Source organism: Selaginella moellendorffii, unplaced genomic scaffold (assembly GCF_000143415.4).
Source record: "Selaginella moellendorffii unplaced genomic scaffold, v1.0 SELMOscaffold_17, whole genome shotgun sequence".
In the NCBI taxonomy this organism is placed as follows: Eukaryota; Viridiplantae; Streptophyta; class Lycopodiopsida; order Selaginellales; family Selaginellaceae; genus Selaginella; species Selaginella moellendorffii.
The window spans coordinates 606,320-623,356 of record NW_003314278.1 but is presented as its reverse complement, the minus strand read 5'-3'; the positions used below and the strand labels follow the sequence as shown (position 1 = coordinate 623,356).

Sequence of the window (17,037 nt, the reverse complement as noted above, 5' to 3'; positions counted from 1 at the left end):
GCATATGCATTCTTGGTAGTGATTTTTTTCTTTACAATGCTATGGAAAGAATAAAACTTACCACACCAAGTGACTCATATACTTTATCCTTTCTCAATTCAAAGTGTTTGTGTTCCAATCACCTAATACAACATCCAAGATCACAACTTTGAATGAATCATTATTCTACCTTCTCATGGTTTTCAACAAAGTTATTGTGACAACTCGATTGTAGTGCATGTGGTTTTGACCCTTTATCCTATGGTGATTTACCATAGGATAACACCACAAAGCGGAACCTAAACCCTCTTTATGCCACATGATACATCCCACGTGTCATATGCCACGTGTCCAAAGGACAATGGTGCAGAACCCGAGGTTCAGGGCCTTGGGCCATTGAACGAAGGAACGGTGCTAAACTCCCAAGCATGGAGCCAAGGAGTGACAAAACTGAACCACAGAGTAACTTTCAAGCATACACCCCAAGGAGCGAAGGGACAGGAGCCCAGAGCGACTTGGAATAGTCCTAGAGCAACCAGCATCCCTTTGCCAGGACTAGCACGTAAAACAGAGCCAAATGGAGTCTAGTGCTATTTCGGCATACCGGTGGCCTAACACAAGGACATGGGTACTCCACCAGTTAGCATGGAATGGAACTTAGGCTTAGTCCCAAGCCGGATGCAGAACAAGGACAGACACGCAAGCGGGAGCTAAACTATGCCTCAGGTTAGTCAACCATGCCCAACCTACCCACTATCCTTACTATACATTTAGACCCCCCCCCCCCCCCCTCTTGAGGAACACACGCTTTGGGCTTTCACCCCAAGCCTCCCTTAGTATCAGGAGTTAGTCTCTGGGACAAATTCGAAACTTACTAAATATGAAATGGCATTAGATTGCGAATTTGGATACAGGACAAACACCATTGTGTTCAGAACAATCTCTATATTCTATAAATATGCCAAATGAGTAAATCTAAACACTTTCCATAAATAACATTTGGGACTGGAATGAGATTAACACAAAGGGCATGATAGCGAGGGTGTTTAGTAAACACGGTAAGCTATCATTTAGCGAATATTAAGGAACCAATCTCAATATCGCGGGGGTTCCCAACACTAACAAGTGCAAGTCAATAAATGAGTTTTTCTAACTAGGTCAAATATGATTGACTAAATAGACACTTAGGAATTCTTTCCTTATGCTCATCTAGTCAAGTGCACACGTGAAGACCAGTTTCTCAACTAGCTTAGGCGGAGACTAATAATGAGTCTAGCAATACCGACCTCCTGCCATCGTGGCAGTAAGGAAAGAATATCCAAAAGGATTAACCGACAGGTAACTTTCGATACCCGAATTCACATTCGCAACACTCTCCCCCCCTAGGGAAGATCGACGTCCTCGTCGATGCATACTCCAGTTTAGAATACCGCCAAGGAAAAAACTCCAGAAAAAATTCATGGTATTCATACTATGTGAGAAATGTATCAATTTAAATGAATTATGAAGTAATCTCTTTGTCTAACGTGGATGTGCTACCCACTCAAACACCTTCCGGCTGTCGCTGACAAGGAAATGACCAACGGAGTCAGCCACCCTTGTTGCTCTGCGTGTCACCCAGCTTACAAAAGTGTGATACGCCCTTGCCCGCAAAAACATAGAGAGAGAAGCCAGAGGCCCCAACCCTCCTGAGCAAAGAAACCAAATCTGTTGGTAAGGTTTAGATAGACTACTGTAAACAGGCAGATAGAGTTATTTACATGGTCATGCCCTTTGAATGGAATAAGGAACATCGACAGAGAGGCGGGTTATATGATCAGTCGACAGTAGCTACCCCATGACTAGAGATTTCATCATGCACATGAAGTGCCGAAGCTAATCTACCTATACTGGCCTAAACTCAAAGATTAATAAATGGACAATATCAAAATCAAAGACAATGATATTTTAGAGACTTAATTATCAGTGAATAAATTTTAGATGAGAACACAAAAGTATCCCAAGTAAGTTATCATCCGATAAACTAGTATTATAGGATAGGAACCATCAAGATCACTATCATTGGAAAACATAGAATTCACCATCCAACAAAATTCAATAGCTAGTGTATCATCAAGAAAACTCAATAATAAAGCTTAACTATTAAAGATTGTAGACAGAATGCCAAACAACTTATGAAAGATAACTCAAAAAATACAAAATATCGTCAATTGGCAAGTAAATTACTCACGAATGTATCACCCAAAGGAAATAACATTCTAATCTATCAGAACTAACTTAAGCAATGATCAACAGAACAGAATGAATGTCGCAAAACCAACAAACATCCGTTCATGCCAACTATCACACTAGCCAATTCGAATAGATCTCAACCAACAACACCAAGGAACTCAAGTTTCTTTGAGTTTTATGCTCATTGTTCCATTTGTTAGAAGTTGTTAGGGGAAGGCATTTTGGCTCATTAGCTTCGATGCTAAAGTTAGCTTTTGCATCTAGCAATCATTGGTGATGATTGACTATGATCTAAGATAGTTGATTATCCTTGTCAAAAAGTTTTGTTTGATTGTTATTGATATAGAATGATTCGCTGTTCTTTGGGATGGTGGATTCTTTCTTCAACGATGATTATGCATCTCTTTATTGATGGGATAATTTATGATCTTTCATGATGGTTAGTTGTTCTCTTTGATGGCTTATGGCTTTTTGCAATACCATTAAAAGCTTAAAGAAAAATAGCTAAGTCTTGCATAATAATGATCACAAACCTCACATCAACTAACTTCAATGCTAAGAAGAAAATCATGGTATAACTCATAACATACTCCTCAACACATCTAGAAGTTAAACTTCATAATGCAAAGCTAATGAAGAGTATATTTGCATCAATCCAAAAGCCAAACATAATAAAGTTATGCTCAACAAGTGATCACTAAATGATCCTTCATGAATCCATCTATAGCAAGATGTAACTCATGTCATAATAAGCACAAAAAGAATCATCAATGATCAATATATTCCAACTCAAATCCAACAAGGATTCAAACATCTTCAATATCAATCATAAACTCTTCATCTCGTAAAGTTAATGTTGCCTACGACTAAATCACTTTTCAAGGAAAAGCTAAAACTCAACCTCTACTAAATAATCTCGTTTAAAACACATCAAACTTGCCACTCTGCTCGTTTGAACATCAACATAGTTGCTAACTAGCAAATGCACGAATGCCAATAACACAAAGCCATAGCCAAATCATCAACACTATCTTCATCGAGACTAATGAAACTCGACATCAATCTTTCGGAGAGACATCTCATTTCACCCCAATCTCAATATTGCGAGCAACTCTCTAACCATCACTATAATGTTAAAATAAAATGCATACAACTAAACTCAGAACCCAATAGAGAGTATGTAATCACCAAAGTGAAAAAGCTGCAAGTGCATGCCATTTTGATCATGGTGGAAATTTAAACCCAATTGTTCCATCAAAGAAGCATAGTTCTAGAACACTTCCTCTTCATCTCGCATCACAAAAAGAATTGGTGATAGTAGATCACTCATTCTCTGTAAGAATATAGTGGTTTTTAACAGATTGTGGTACATACTTGTCTATCTGATAGTAGCCCAGATTGAAGTTGTAAAAAGAATAGGTGTTTGAAGAATGTCATAAACATATGCCACCATCACCAACTAGGAATGCGTACAGATGTTGGAAAGACACCATCTTTTAAACTCAAGTAAAATCATGGCTCAACCATAAGTGAATGTTTACCACAAGCTTATGTAACATATTTCGGTGACCCAGTTGTGTAACATGCTTGAAAGCACTTGCTGATTTTAGAATAGGCAAGGAACTAGTTCTTTATTTCTCTAAAAAAATATTCAACCAGTGGTAATTGTTTTTACTCATGTAATAATATTGTGGCTCTTTTATCTTATCTCATATCCTATGCTTTGATGAAAGTGGCATTTATTAAATCTGTTTGCTTGTCGGGCATGCTTTGATATGTATCTAGCAGCTATGATGCATCTAACAAATGAGAACTTCAAGGACATCTGATCCAGGAACATCTAATTACTTCAACAAAAAGTAGTGAGAGATGAGAATATGAAACCCTAGAGTCACACAATTTTTAAAATAGCTTACAGTCTTACACCAGCTTCTTTCATAAAAGTGTACCTTATGTTGTCTAGAGCTGATGTTAGTACCTATCCAAAACTTGTAATGTAAACCTCTTTGCCATGAACAGCTTCTCTACATCTTGGATCAAAATGCTCTAGAATTAACAATGATCTAGAATAGCTTGAGACAATCCTTTGCCACTTCTCAAGCATTGTCTATCACTATAATCTTATTATTCATTGTCCCCATTCCCAGTTGTCAAGGACACACAAAATAAACTTGTGTCTCTAGCATTTTTCTTGTGTGGATGAACAAACTCCAAAGGCATCATTTTGCCAAATCTCAAGAATTGCACCAAACTGACTATTGCACATTTGAGTTACAACAATTTGCATGGAATTATACCTTTGGACATCTCTCACATGCAAAACCTATGGTGGCATTTGAACTCTTCAAACAACCTGACTAAGAAATCTCGCCATCCTTGGGAGTGCTACAAAACATCATAGATCACCAGCTTGGAAACAACTCACTAGAAGGTGGTGTACCTTTAAAAGTTGGTCATATTGGACTTAAGTCTGAACTAGCTCATGGGTTTTTACATCAATTGCAATTACATTGAAGAAATTATTCTTGGATTGGTTCTTCAAAGAATTGTAAAATCTATAGAGTCCACTTCTCTAAGTGCCAAGGAAGGGATAGGTTGTTAACACTCTAAGGACTTTGCTTAGAAGATTTAGAGTAGTGTATAAATAAGTTGGTAACCAAGTGTCATTTTGTCGATGCAATACTTGCTGTTGTTTAAGGTGGAATTGACTGGCCTCATCATCTTGATCCTCTTATACAACAATATCACTTATAAGCACTTTTTTGGGAGTTTCACTTTTACTTTCGACTTTTTGAGTTAAAGCTTTTGTTATATTAAGACTTTTGCTTTGGCCATTGCCATATGGCATGCTTTTAGCTCTATTTTGGGGGTTTAGAGATTTGTGTCTTACACTTCAACTACATGCTTAGCTGATTACATAGAGCTTTACTTTAGCACCACTACTATTTGACATCATCTAGCCAAAGCAATTAACAACCTTCATGGAAGAGGAAGTCCATGTAAGCTTTAATTCTTATATTTATAAATTACCTTATCTCTCTTCCCTTAAGCCAATTGGAAAAGGGGTAATTATTTGATCTATTTTATCCTTATTTATCTCCCAAGGTTCCAAATATTCACGATGATAGTATATCCAAATTTCATCCCATGATTAGAGATTCTCTTTTATACCTTGTGTCTTTGTTTCCAGAGACCGATATCGATCCGAGTTGAAAGCTCAAGACATCAATGGGAAGAAATTTAGCTACCGCTTCTCGGCGCCGATGCTACTCTCCCTTGTCACCCATTTCGTGGAGAATTGTTGCGATGGAGGGAGCAAGGAATCGCTGGAGCAGCTCAAGGAGGTAGCGGCGGAGGTGGACGGATCTTCGCGGAGGAGACCCCGCCCGCGATCATGCCCAAGCACTTCGTGGAGATCTTCTTGGCTTTCCCAGCGCAGTCCCGCGCATCGCACGACTCGTTGGCGATGAGCTTGTTGACGCAATGAAGAGCCTGACATCCCCACGGCAGCAAACCTATGATGCTTGCATAGAGAAGAAATGATTTTAACTTTTTTACCGTGATCTTTCATGAGTTTTGTTTCCTAATGGAGGGGAATATAAAAGTGTTCGTCAAGATGAAATTCCGGGGCTCTTTTGGACTGTGCTCAGGATATGTGGAGAGCAGAAAAGACAGGTAGTGCTAGAGGTCCTACCTGAATTGGAGAACCATATTGAAGTGGCCGATGCTCCAATGCTTGCTACTTGCTTGAGGCTTCCGTTTCCAAGCTGGAAGTTCTGGAGAGAAGCATGGCTATCCACCCACTTTTATAAAGTGTGCAAATTATTAATTTTTTCCTTGACAGTTTACTAGGGGGGAGTGTATCACATAATTGTTTACCTGAAATCACATTCAAATACTTATCAATCAGTTCTTTCAAACATTCTCTTATGCTAATGTCAAGATGTTGATATTGAAATCCAAGTAATTCACAAACCTATATCTTGAAATCGAAGTGTTCGGTTTTGAAATATAGATAAGTTCTATAGCTCAACTCAATTAGAATGCCTTTGAGCTGCTATCTTAGAGCCGAGAGAAGTTCCACTTTATTTTCAGTCTTGTCTTGGCAAAATTTACCATAGAGAAATCTCAAGCAGCCAATATAAAACCTTGCAAGAACCCTAATTTCTGGCGGTGATGTGCCGTCGCGTGGCGGAAATCCGTGGCGCCATCGAATGCTCGGAATGGATTCCTGGAAGCACGATCGAGATTGAATACGGGCACATTCCGGCAACAGCAGCAGCAGCGAGGATTTCAAGTGATAACGGCAGCTACACGACTGTTCACAGAGAGTGGAAGCCGATGGTGAAATTGCGTGGTATAGGGTTCTTGCCTCCTGATTTTCTTGTTTCCTCGCAGCTGGCCCTGTGGAATTCAATTCCAATCTTAGCTTTGTTTTGTATCCCGATCCCAAGCTCCGCGCGAGGAACATCCGCATCAATTCCTTCGATGATAATGTCAAGAAGCTTATGCTGGACGTGACGTACAGGTATGTTCCTCGCGAATTTCATTACTGTCCAACGTTGGCATGCCTTGTTTTCTTGTCTTTCTTTCATTTTTGCCAGGAGAGATGGAGTAGGCTTGTCGACTCCACAATTAGGCAAAGGCAAAGGGTACGTTTTCGTGAATCCAATGACTGTCAAGTTTGGGAAAGAGCGAGAAGTTGATACTCTCGAAGGATGCCTACCTTTTTATGGCGCTCAAGCCGATGTCTAGGTGCTATTCCTTTGTACATAGAGATTCTCTTTTATACCTTGCGTCTTTGTTTCCAGAGACCAATATCAATCCGAGTTGAAAGCTCAAGACATCAACGGGAAGAAATTTGGTACCACCTTCAGGGGCGACTGCTCGAATTTTCCGACATGAGTATGATCACCTGGAGATAATGTCTCGTTTGTTTTATTTTTGTGCAAACATCAAGGTGGCCGTGGTATTTGTTCGCACAGGGTGTCCTTTACATCGACCAGATGACTCCAAAAGCACTGAACTCAATTGGACAAGAACTTTTGGTAAGAGATTCCATAGTTGTACGTGCCCTCATGTCGGCTTTGTTTGCAGAATCTGGAACAGGAGTTTGAGAAGAGGTCTGGGACGCCTCGTCCCGATGCGGTTAAAGACAAACTGTTGAGTTTGATCCCGGTCGTCTCCTGTGAAGATGCTCGGTTTGATTACGCGCTCCGTTTTCAACTTACCGGAAACTTCAGCTGGCGAAGAACAATAAGCGTAAAAGCGAATCCAACCGGGCGGTGAGTGCCTTGCTTTTATTTCCATCGTGAAGATGGCTAGAAGCTGAACCTTTTCTCCTTTTCTTTTCTTGTGTGATATTTTTTCAGAGTTTCAGAGTTGACGATCCCGTGCCACACGAACTACCATCTGAAAGCGATATGGCCAACCTTCATATCATCCTGGTTAACGCTGAGAAGAGAATCAGAGCACTGACCGCCTCCAAAACTACATCAGTGAAAAAGGCCAGAAGAAGTGTGAAGAAGAAACATGGCCAGCTAAGTGAAGCTCCATTGGGCGGGCCTTTTGTGTTGCCTCTCTCGAGGAGCCCAAGGAGGAGCTCTTGTTTTCCTGAAGTTCTTCCATACCCGACAACGGTTTATAGCAGCAAGGCTGACGCAATGCAGTTCCGAGGAAGAGTTGTGGCCATCACGGGTTGATAGATGGAGGTTTAGCAGTCCAGATGAAGACCTTTCTATTGGCTCAAGCACTTCAGCAGATTTCGGTCAGATTACCGGTCAGAATTCGGTCTTAAGGAGAGAGAGTTTGGAAGTCCCATCTCTCGGACCTTTGGGACGACTTCGTTATTCTCCAGGTGCTTTAATTCAAGCAGGATACTCGAGCAACGTTGCGGCAGAAAGAAAGTGCAACGCTCTGGGCGAGGAAGTGGTCCGAGTCTTCCGGATGTTTATCACGGAGGCGCGAAAATGAGGATATGTCCGGGAAAGCAGGTGTATCAACACAGGGAAGGCCGAGTCGCGACGCAGGAATTCAAACGCAACAACAGAGGTGGCAGCAAAAGTTCCGAAAGATCAGCGTCCGGAATCGGGAGAAGCAACTAGACGACGGCCAGGACGTTGAGATTGGCGTGGAAGGCTAGTAGGCAAAGTACACAGTGTGGGCGCTAACCTCGTGTTTTTGCAAAAACTTGCAGAAGGATACGTGCGGGATTGAAGTTTCCGCGGTTGCCGAGTTGTTTCAAGAAGACTTATCACTTTATAAAATCCTCTTTTTGATAAGGAGTTGTGGTAAGTCGGAATTTTATGTTTTAAAGCTATCCTCTTATTCTTCTCTTCGCTCTTGATCTTCGACATTGTGAGGCTTTTTCCAGTATGGGCACTCGTGTCGCAGATGATAGATGCTATCTCGTAGCACACTATACGAGCGTGTGGTCGTACCTGTGGCCTCACATCTCGCATTCTTTGGACGTCGGGAGTGTGAACTTGGATTGGAGAGCGAGATTTTCTCTGTTTATGCTCTGGAGCGTGAGGTCTGTCTCTCAACCGCTGAAGCACTTTGGAAGATGGGTGGAGAAGGCAATTAACCTTTGTGCATCCAATGGAGGAATTCTCAGGACCTTGTATACTCTTTCGATGGATCCACAAGGTAACTAGAATTGATTTCACGGTGTTGACTTTTGATTGTGTGCTGTTCCTCCAGCGCTTGTTGATCCTTCCGAGGATTCGGAGAGCTACCTAACTTTCAACGGCCACATGGAACCAAGAATCAGCCTCCTCCAAGCCCCTTCGTCTCAGCGTCTGTGTCTTTCATGTCCAGACTCCAAAGCGGTAGCAGATGTTTGTGCTATGGCGTCTAAGGTTGCGTATGAGAACCCGAAGTTCATCGAATTTGTCGTGAATCAGAATTGGAAGGTAAGTCCAAGCCTTGCACAACCTCTGACTCCATCAGCTTCTCCTTTGCAGATGCATCTACTAGGAACTTACAACTGTTGGAACGGTAAGAGGTCGCTATCCAGTTTCATCTGACGTTGCCCTCACCCTTTCATGGAATTACAGAACAACTTCGAAACGTGGAAGAAGGACTTTGCTAAGATCAAGATGAGAATCCCCAATGGTCTTCACCCGGTGGCCGCTTCTTCATCAGGTAAGAGCTGCGTTTCCAAGCTTTTTGGTATTGACAGACTTGCAGGACGGTACAAGGGTATAACAAGATGCCTACCCTTGGCGGTGAAGCGGAGCTTGCCAGGGGGCAAAAGAGGTTCTACGATAGCATGCTCAAGACTCTTGTTGGTCGTCAAATCACCAAGTCCCCAGGATGCGCTCAATGCGTGGAACGCACGCAAGAGATCACTTAGGTGCTCAGCCAACGATAAACACTTGAGAAATGTCGGTGTTTTCAGGTTTTCCAATTTTTTATAGCTGTGCTGGAAGTATATGTAAAGATCTTTTCGCAATCTCTTGAAACTATACCTCGATCTTCTCTCTACTCCCACGCTGCACTGCCGAGTGTAGCCACTACAATGCCACCTGTTTGCTTGTCCATTGACAATCCAGGAAATGCCAAACTTGGCTGCCATGGTTTGCAAAACGAGCAATAACTTCTTCCACAGGCAATAGAGCTTGACCATGAGCATGTCACTGGAGCCACTGTCCAGACTCCACGAAGCGATCAAACACGGCTTTTCCCACTTGCAAATTTGGTGTGCGGCTATCCTTTTGGTATTGTTTTTTTAATATATTTTTAGCCTTATGTATAAATTTTCATTTTCATATGGATTTTTCACATAATTTTTAGTGTATAGTTTTCCAAATAAATTATTTTTCACTGAGACATTGTTATCCAAATAGTTTTCTAGAGTTTATATGCTATATAATTATTCATATAGATTATAATTTATTCATGTCATAGCCTTACATAGCCTAGACTTGAGTACTATATTTGTTTAAAATATCAAAACTTTTACCAATGTATTACCACATGCCTCTTGGAAGCTTGGGTTTAGATGGCATGGCTAATGTTCACTATTCAATCCACTTCTCTGAAAACCATGGGATTGAATGTTTGAATTAATGTTGTTCAACAGCATCAACAACATTTTCAACTTGGAAGCACTCCAGGCACAAGTGGCAATTTGGAGTGGAAAGATATTGTAGAGTTAGAGCTGTAGTTAAAGAAATAGAGGACATCTGATTGCAACAAGCCACACAGTCATGCCACCATCTTTTGTGGAACTCATACTCGAGGTGGATAGATTCAATCATCAATGCTTTGTCTATGGTTCCTTTCTGGGTGGTAAGGATAAATTGCATAGTTTCATTCCATGCTTGCATTTTCACCAGTAATAGCCCTGTCTCCATACAGAGAATTCCATTGTGCATTCAGTTTTGAAGGCAATGTAATTGTGTTCATTTTTTATATTTTCTGAATGACAATGTGTAAGTTTTATTTGACATGTACGAAGTTGCGATGCTTACTGGGATTTATCCCACTCCATGTTTTGCAGGCACGCCGGATCGAGATGGTCGGGCCCCAGCCTGACGCAGTTGATGTAATTCACCAAGCTGTGGCCGGCGATCCCAGGCACGAGCAAGCCTGCAATCCTTGCCACAGTGGACAACCTCGTCTCGCTAAACTCCCCGCCATATCTATAGCTCATGAAGAAGCTCTGGACGAGCTCGAACAGCGCGTAAAGCCGGGACAGCACCATGTAAACCGGGGAGAAGAAATTGGGAAATGGCTCGTCTGGAAGGATCTGTGCAGAACGTTAATATGGATCCTACACAGAGAGCAGTGTCTCGAAGTAAACTACCTGGAGGGTGTAGTTGTAAGTGAAGTAGCAGCAATTCCCGAAATGCTTGAAGCCAAACAAAGAGTTGTCGAAGGGAACTCGAGCTACCATGTCGTTATTGTAGACAACTCTAAAGTACCTCATGGTTGGCTTGTTTAAGCTGGTGTCCATGAAGGACGCAAAGCTCTTGTCCCCAACGCGGGGCTGGCCAAACGTATAGAGCGCCGCGAGCCTCCTGGCAACGTCGTCCTCGGTGCTGTAAAAGACTCGATTCTCTTCCCGGTTGCAGAAGAGCATGGCGGTGAAGAGCGTCGCCAGAGCGCCGCCGAGGCTGTGACCGGTGATGTAGAGCTTTGCGTTTCTGTGTTTCCGGAGGATGGTGACGAGCTCCGCACTGATGTGGTCGTATGCGAGCAGCTTCGTCTCATCGCTGAGGACAAAGTCGGGTAATCCAGATGTTGGAGTCTGTGGCAACGGAGTCCTCGAGTTCTCGTAGATGTTCTGCTTCAACCTCTGGAAGCTTTGCATCCTGTTCCTGTCGCCCAAGCCCAGTGCTTCGAGGAATCCGAGATGGACACGGCCGAGCTGGGGGAGCTCGTACCAGGAGAAATCCAAGTCTGTGCACCAGTCGTATGCATTGAAGGCTTCCGTTCCCCGGAAGGCAAGAACGATGGCTCCGGCATCAGTTTCCCGGTCCGCGAAGATGAATGCTTGAGTCGAGTTTTCTTTCTGAAACTCTGTAGCATGAAAGGGTGAGGGCAACGTCAGATGAAACTGGATAGCAACCTCTTACCGTTCCAACAGTTGTAAGTTCCTAGTAGATGCATCTGCAAAGGAGAAGCTGATGGAGTCAGAGGTTGTGCAAGGCTTGGACTTACCTTCCAATTCTGATTCACGACAAATTCGATGAACTTCGGGTTCTCATACGCAACCTTAGACGCCATAGCACAAACATCTGCTACCGCTTTGGAGTCTGGACATGAAAGACACAGACGCTGAGACGAAGGGGCTTGGAGGAGGCTGATTCTTGGTTCCATGTGGCCGTTGAAAGTTAGGTAGCTCTCCGAATCCTCGGAAGGATCAACAAGCGCTGGAGGAACAGCACACAATCAAAAGTCAACACCGTGAAATCAATTCTAGTTACCTTGTGGATCCATCGAAAGAGTATACAAGGTCCTGAGAATTCCTCCATTGGATGCACAAAGGTTAATTGCCTTCTCCACCCATCTTCCAAAGTGCTTCAGCGGTTGAGAGACAGACCTCACGATCCAGAGCATAAACAGAGAAAATCTCGCCCTCCAATCCAAGTTCACACTCCCGACGTCCAAAGAATGCGAGATGTGAGGCCACAGGTACGACCACACGCTCGTATAGTGTGCTACGAGATAGCATCTATCATCTGCGACACGAGTGCCCATACTGGAAAAAGCCTCACAATGTCGAAGATCAAGAGCGAAGAGAAGAATAAAAGGATAGCTTGAAAACATGACCGCAACTCCTTATCAAAAAGAGGATTTTATAGAGTGCTAAGTCTTACTTGGCAACTGCGGAAACTTCAATCCCGCACGTATCCTCCTGCAAGTTTTTGCAAAAACACGAGGTTAGCGCCCACACTGTTTACTTTGCCTGCTAGCCTTCCACGCCGATCTCAACATCCTGGCCGTCGTCTAGTTGCTTCTCCCGATTCCGGACGCTGGTCTTTCGGAACTTTCGCCGCCACCTCTGTTGTTGCGTTTGAATTCCTGAGTCGCAACTCGGCCTTCCCTGTGTTGATACACCTGCTTTCCCGGACATATCCTCATTTTCGCGCCTCCGTCCGGAAGACTCGGACCACTTCCTCGCCCGGAGCGCTGCAATTTCTTTCTGCCGCAACGTTGCTCGAGTATCTTGCTTGAATTAAAGCACCTGGAGAATAACGAAGTTGTCCCAAAGTTCCTAGAGATGGGACTTCCAAACTCTCTCTCCTTAAGACCGAATTCTGACCGGTAATCTGACCGAAATCTGCTGAAGTGCTCGAGCCAATAGAAAGGTCTTCATCTGGACTGCTAAACCTCCATCTATCAACCCGTGATGGCCACAACTCTTCCTCGGAACTGCATTGCGTCAGCCTTGCTGCTATAAACCGTTGTCGGGTATGAAAGAACTTCAGGAAATTCAGGAAAACAAGAGCTCCTCCTTGGGCTCCTCAGGAGAGGCAACACAAAAGGCCCGCCCAACGGAGCTTCACTTAGCTGGCCATGTTTCTTCTTCACACTTCTTCTGGCCTTTTTCACCGATGTAGTTTTGGAGGCAGTCAGTGCTCTGATTCTCTTCTCAGCGTTAACCAGGATGATATGAAGGTTGGCCATATTGCTTTCAGATGGTAGTTCGTGTGGCGCGGGATCGTCAACTCTGAAACTCTGAAAAAATATCACACAAGAAAAGAAAAGGAGAAAAGGTTCAGCTTCTAGCCATCTTCTACGATGGAAATAAAAGCAAGGCACTCACCGCTCGGTTGGATTCGCTTTTAGGCTTATTGTTCTTCGTCAGCTGAAGTTTCCGGTAAGTTGAAAACGGAGCGCGTAATCGAACCAAGCATCTTCGCAGGAGATGAGCGGAATCAAACTTAACAGATTGTCTTTAACCGCATTGGGACGAGGCGTCGCAGACCTCTTCCTCTTCCAGATTCTGCAAACAAAGCCGACATGAGGGCACATACAACTATGGAATCTCTTACCAAAAGTTTTTGTCCAATTGAGTTCAGTGATTTTGGAGTCATCTGGTCGATGTAAAGGACACCCTGTGCGAACAAATACCATGGCCACCTTGATGTTTGCACAGAAAAAAAACAAAGGAGACATTACCTCCATGTTGGAAAATTCGAGCAGTCCAGCCCCTGAAGGCGGTACCAAATTTCTTCCCATTGATGTCTTGAGCTTTCAACTTGGATTGATATCGGTCTCTGGAAACAAAGACGCAAGCTATAAAAGAGAATCTCTATGTACAAAGGAATAGTACCTAGACATCGGCTTGAGCGCCATAAAAAGGTAGGCATCCTTCTAGAGTATCAGCTTCTTGCTGTTTCCCAAACTTGACAATCATTGGATTCACGAAAACGTACCCTTTGCCTTTGCCTCTTTCGCCCTCGGGAGTAAAGACCATGAGCTTGGCATTGACACATACTTGTGGAGTGGACAAGGCTACTCCATCTGTCCTGGCGAAAACGAAAAGAAAGACAAGGCATGCCAACGTTGGACAGTGATGAAATTCGCAAGGAACATACCTGTACGTCACGTCCAGCATAAGCTTCTTGACATTATCATTGAAGGAATTGATGCGGATGTTCATTGACGCCTACCTGTGGAGCGGACAAGCCTACTCCATCTGTCCTGGCAAAAAAGAAAAGAAGACAAGAAAACAAAGCATGCCAGCGTTTGGCAGCGATGAAATTCGCGAAGAACATACCTGTACATCACGTCCAGCATCTCATCGACAAGCTTCTTGAGGTTATCATCAAAGGAATTGATGCGGATGTTCCTCGCGCGGAGCTTGGGATCGGGATACAAGACAATGTTGAGATTGGGCCAGCAGCGAGGAAACAAGAAAATCAGGAGGCAAGAACCCTATACCACGCAATTTCACCATCGGCTTCCGCTCTCTGTGAACAGTCGTGTAGCTGCCGTTATCACTTGAAATCCTCGCTGCTGCTGCTGTTGCCGGAATGTGCCCGCATTCAATCTCGATCGTGCTTCCAGGAATCCATTCCGAGCATTCGATGGCGCCACGGATTTCCGCCACGCGCCTCCAGTTGCCGCCATTGCCAGAAATTAGGGTTCTTGAAAGGTTTTATATTGGCTAATGCTCTATGGTAAAATTTGCCAAGACAAGACTGAAAATAAAGCGGAACTTCTCTCGGCTCTAAGATAGCAGCTCAAAGGCATTCTAATTGAGTTGACTTATACAAATGTGCTATAGAACTTATTTATATTTCAAAACCGAACACTTCGATTCCAAGATATAGGTTTGTGAATTACTTGGATTTCAATATCAACAGAATATTACTAGCAGAAGAGAATGTTTGAAAGAACTGATTGATAAGTATTTGAATGTGATTTCAGGGAAACAATTATGTGATACACTCCCCCCTAGTAAACTGTCAAGGAAAAAATTAATAATTTGCACACTTTATAAAAACTTAAATGAGTGGTGGATAGCCATGCTTCTCTCCAGAACTTCCAGCTTGGAAAGTCCCGAAGCCTATTCTCCAGCTGCTACTCAAGCAAGTAGCAAGCATTGGAGCATCGGCCACTTCCATATGGTTCTCCAATTCAGGTAGGACCTCTAGCACTACCTGTCCCTTCTGCTCTCCACATATCCTGAGCACAGTCCAAAAGAGCCCCGGAATTTCATCTTGTCGAACACTTTTATATTCCCCTCCATTAGTCATGAAGATCACGGTAAAAAAGTTAAAATCATTTCTTCTCTATGCAAGCATCAGATGCCCTCATACGATAGGTTTGCTGCCGTGGAGATGTCTGGCTCTTCATTGCGTCAACAAGCTCATCGCCAACGATGTGGCCTACTCGACTGCGTTCCAAGGTGATTGCAAAGGAGAGATGCAGGTCGCACCGATACTGGACAGGATGCTACGGAACCTTGGCCGCTTTACAAGGCCCCGCGAACTTGAAAAGGAGCCCCGTCATCGCCATCTGACAAAAAAGCGGACTTTGTGCTCCAGTATGAGGCTGACAAGGAAGACAGGCGACCCAGGTTGACGCGCAAAACCTTCCCAACTCTGAGAGTCTTTGGACTCTTCAACAGATGACCTGCTGATAAAACCTCAGTCTGCGAGCAATTCTTCTCCGAGGCACTACGTATACACTAAACGCTACACGCTTCGTGGCCTGCGGCTCAAGGTGACGCTGGATTTCAAACGCACGCGGGCGTCGAGAATCTCTACCAGCCAGCTATGTACGCCATACAGGAACTCCTGGAGACAGCAGCGCGTCCGAAGAGCTACAGACCGCCAGTTACCACCATGGTAAGAATAGTTAGTCACTTGGATCATGAGCGCTGACATATCGTCTTCTAGGCCGGTGACAAGGATGACTGGTATTACGGAATCCTGGAAATAGATGGTTTCGTTTGGGTGGAGAACCATCAGGTTGATCAGGCCAGCTTGCAAGGTAAATGACTGCAAAAACGGCTGCCCGTCTAGCTATTTGTGGTCGTGTGCGCAGAGTTCCCGGAAGAAAAGATGGAGGTGAATCCGAAGAAATTCACTCCAAGCTTCACCCGCACCGAATTACAGAACAACTTCGAAACGTGGAAGAAGGACTTCGCTAAGATCAAGATGAGAATCCCCAATGGTCTTCACCCGGTTGGCCGCTTCTTCATCAGGTAAGAGCTGCGTTTCCAAGCGCTTTGGTATTGACAGACTTGCAGGACGGTACAAGGGTATAACAAGATGCCTACCCTTGGCGGTGAAGCGGAGCTTGCCAGGGGGCAAAAGAGGTTCTACGATAGCATGCTCAAGACTCTTGTTGGTCGTCAAGTCACCAAGTCCCCAGGATGCGCTCAATGCGTGGAACGCACGCAAGAGATCACTTAGGTGCTCAGCCAACGATAAACACTTGAGAAATGTCGGTGTTTTCAGGTTTTCCAATTTTTTATAGCTGTGCTGGAAGTATATGTAAAGATCTTTTCACGATCTCTTGAAACTATACCTCGATCTTCTCTCTACTCCCACGCTGCAGTGCCGATCCCTTTGGTCACTACTCAAGAGGATTGAGTGTAGCCACTACAATGCCACCTGTTTGCTTGTCCATTGACAATCCAGGAAATGCCAAACTTGGCTGCCATGGTTTGCAAAACGAGCGATTGCTCCTTCCACAGGCCTGCACTGCAATAGAGCTTGACCATGAGGATGTAACAAGCCAAGTCACTGGAGCCACTGTCCAGACTCCACGAAGCGATCAAACACGGCTTTTCCCACCTAGTGTGCCGGTTATCCTTTTGGTATTGTTTTTTTTAATATAATTTTAGCATTATGTATA

General features: G+C 43.8%; 2 protein-coding genes across 2 annotated transcripts; one reads left to right on the top strand and one right to left on the bottom strand.

Moving 5' to 3' along the window:
- Positions 1-8,545: 8,545 nt before the first annotated feature.
- LOC9642966 lies at positions 8,546-9,304 on the top strand. Its single transcript, XM_024676626.1, has 4 exons — positions 8,546-8,859; positions 8,914-9,125; positions 9,177-9,210; positions 9,270-9,304. The coding sequence occupies exons 1-4, from the start codon at positions 8,586-8,588 to the stop codon at positions 9,302-9,304; spliced, it is 555 nt and encodes a 184-aa protein (XP_024532394.1). The 5' UTR covers positions 8,546-8,585.
- Positions 9,305-10,630: 1,326 nt separating this feature from the next.
- LOC9640181 lies at positions 10,631-12,453 on the bottom strand. Its single transcript, XM_024676473.1, has 5 exons — positions 12,147-12,453; positions 11,881-12,092; positions 11,796-11,829; positions 11,024-11,739; positions 10,631-10,966 (listed from the first exon to the last, which is right to left on the bottom strand). Exons 1-5 carry the CDS (start codon positions 12,418-12,420, stop codon positions 10,685-10,687), a joined length of 1,518 nt encoding a protein of 505 aa, XP_024532241.1. The 5' UTR covers positions 12,421-12,453; the 3' UTR covers positions 10,631-10,684.
- Between the last annotated feature and the right edge of the window lie 4,584 nt (positions 12,454-17,037).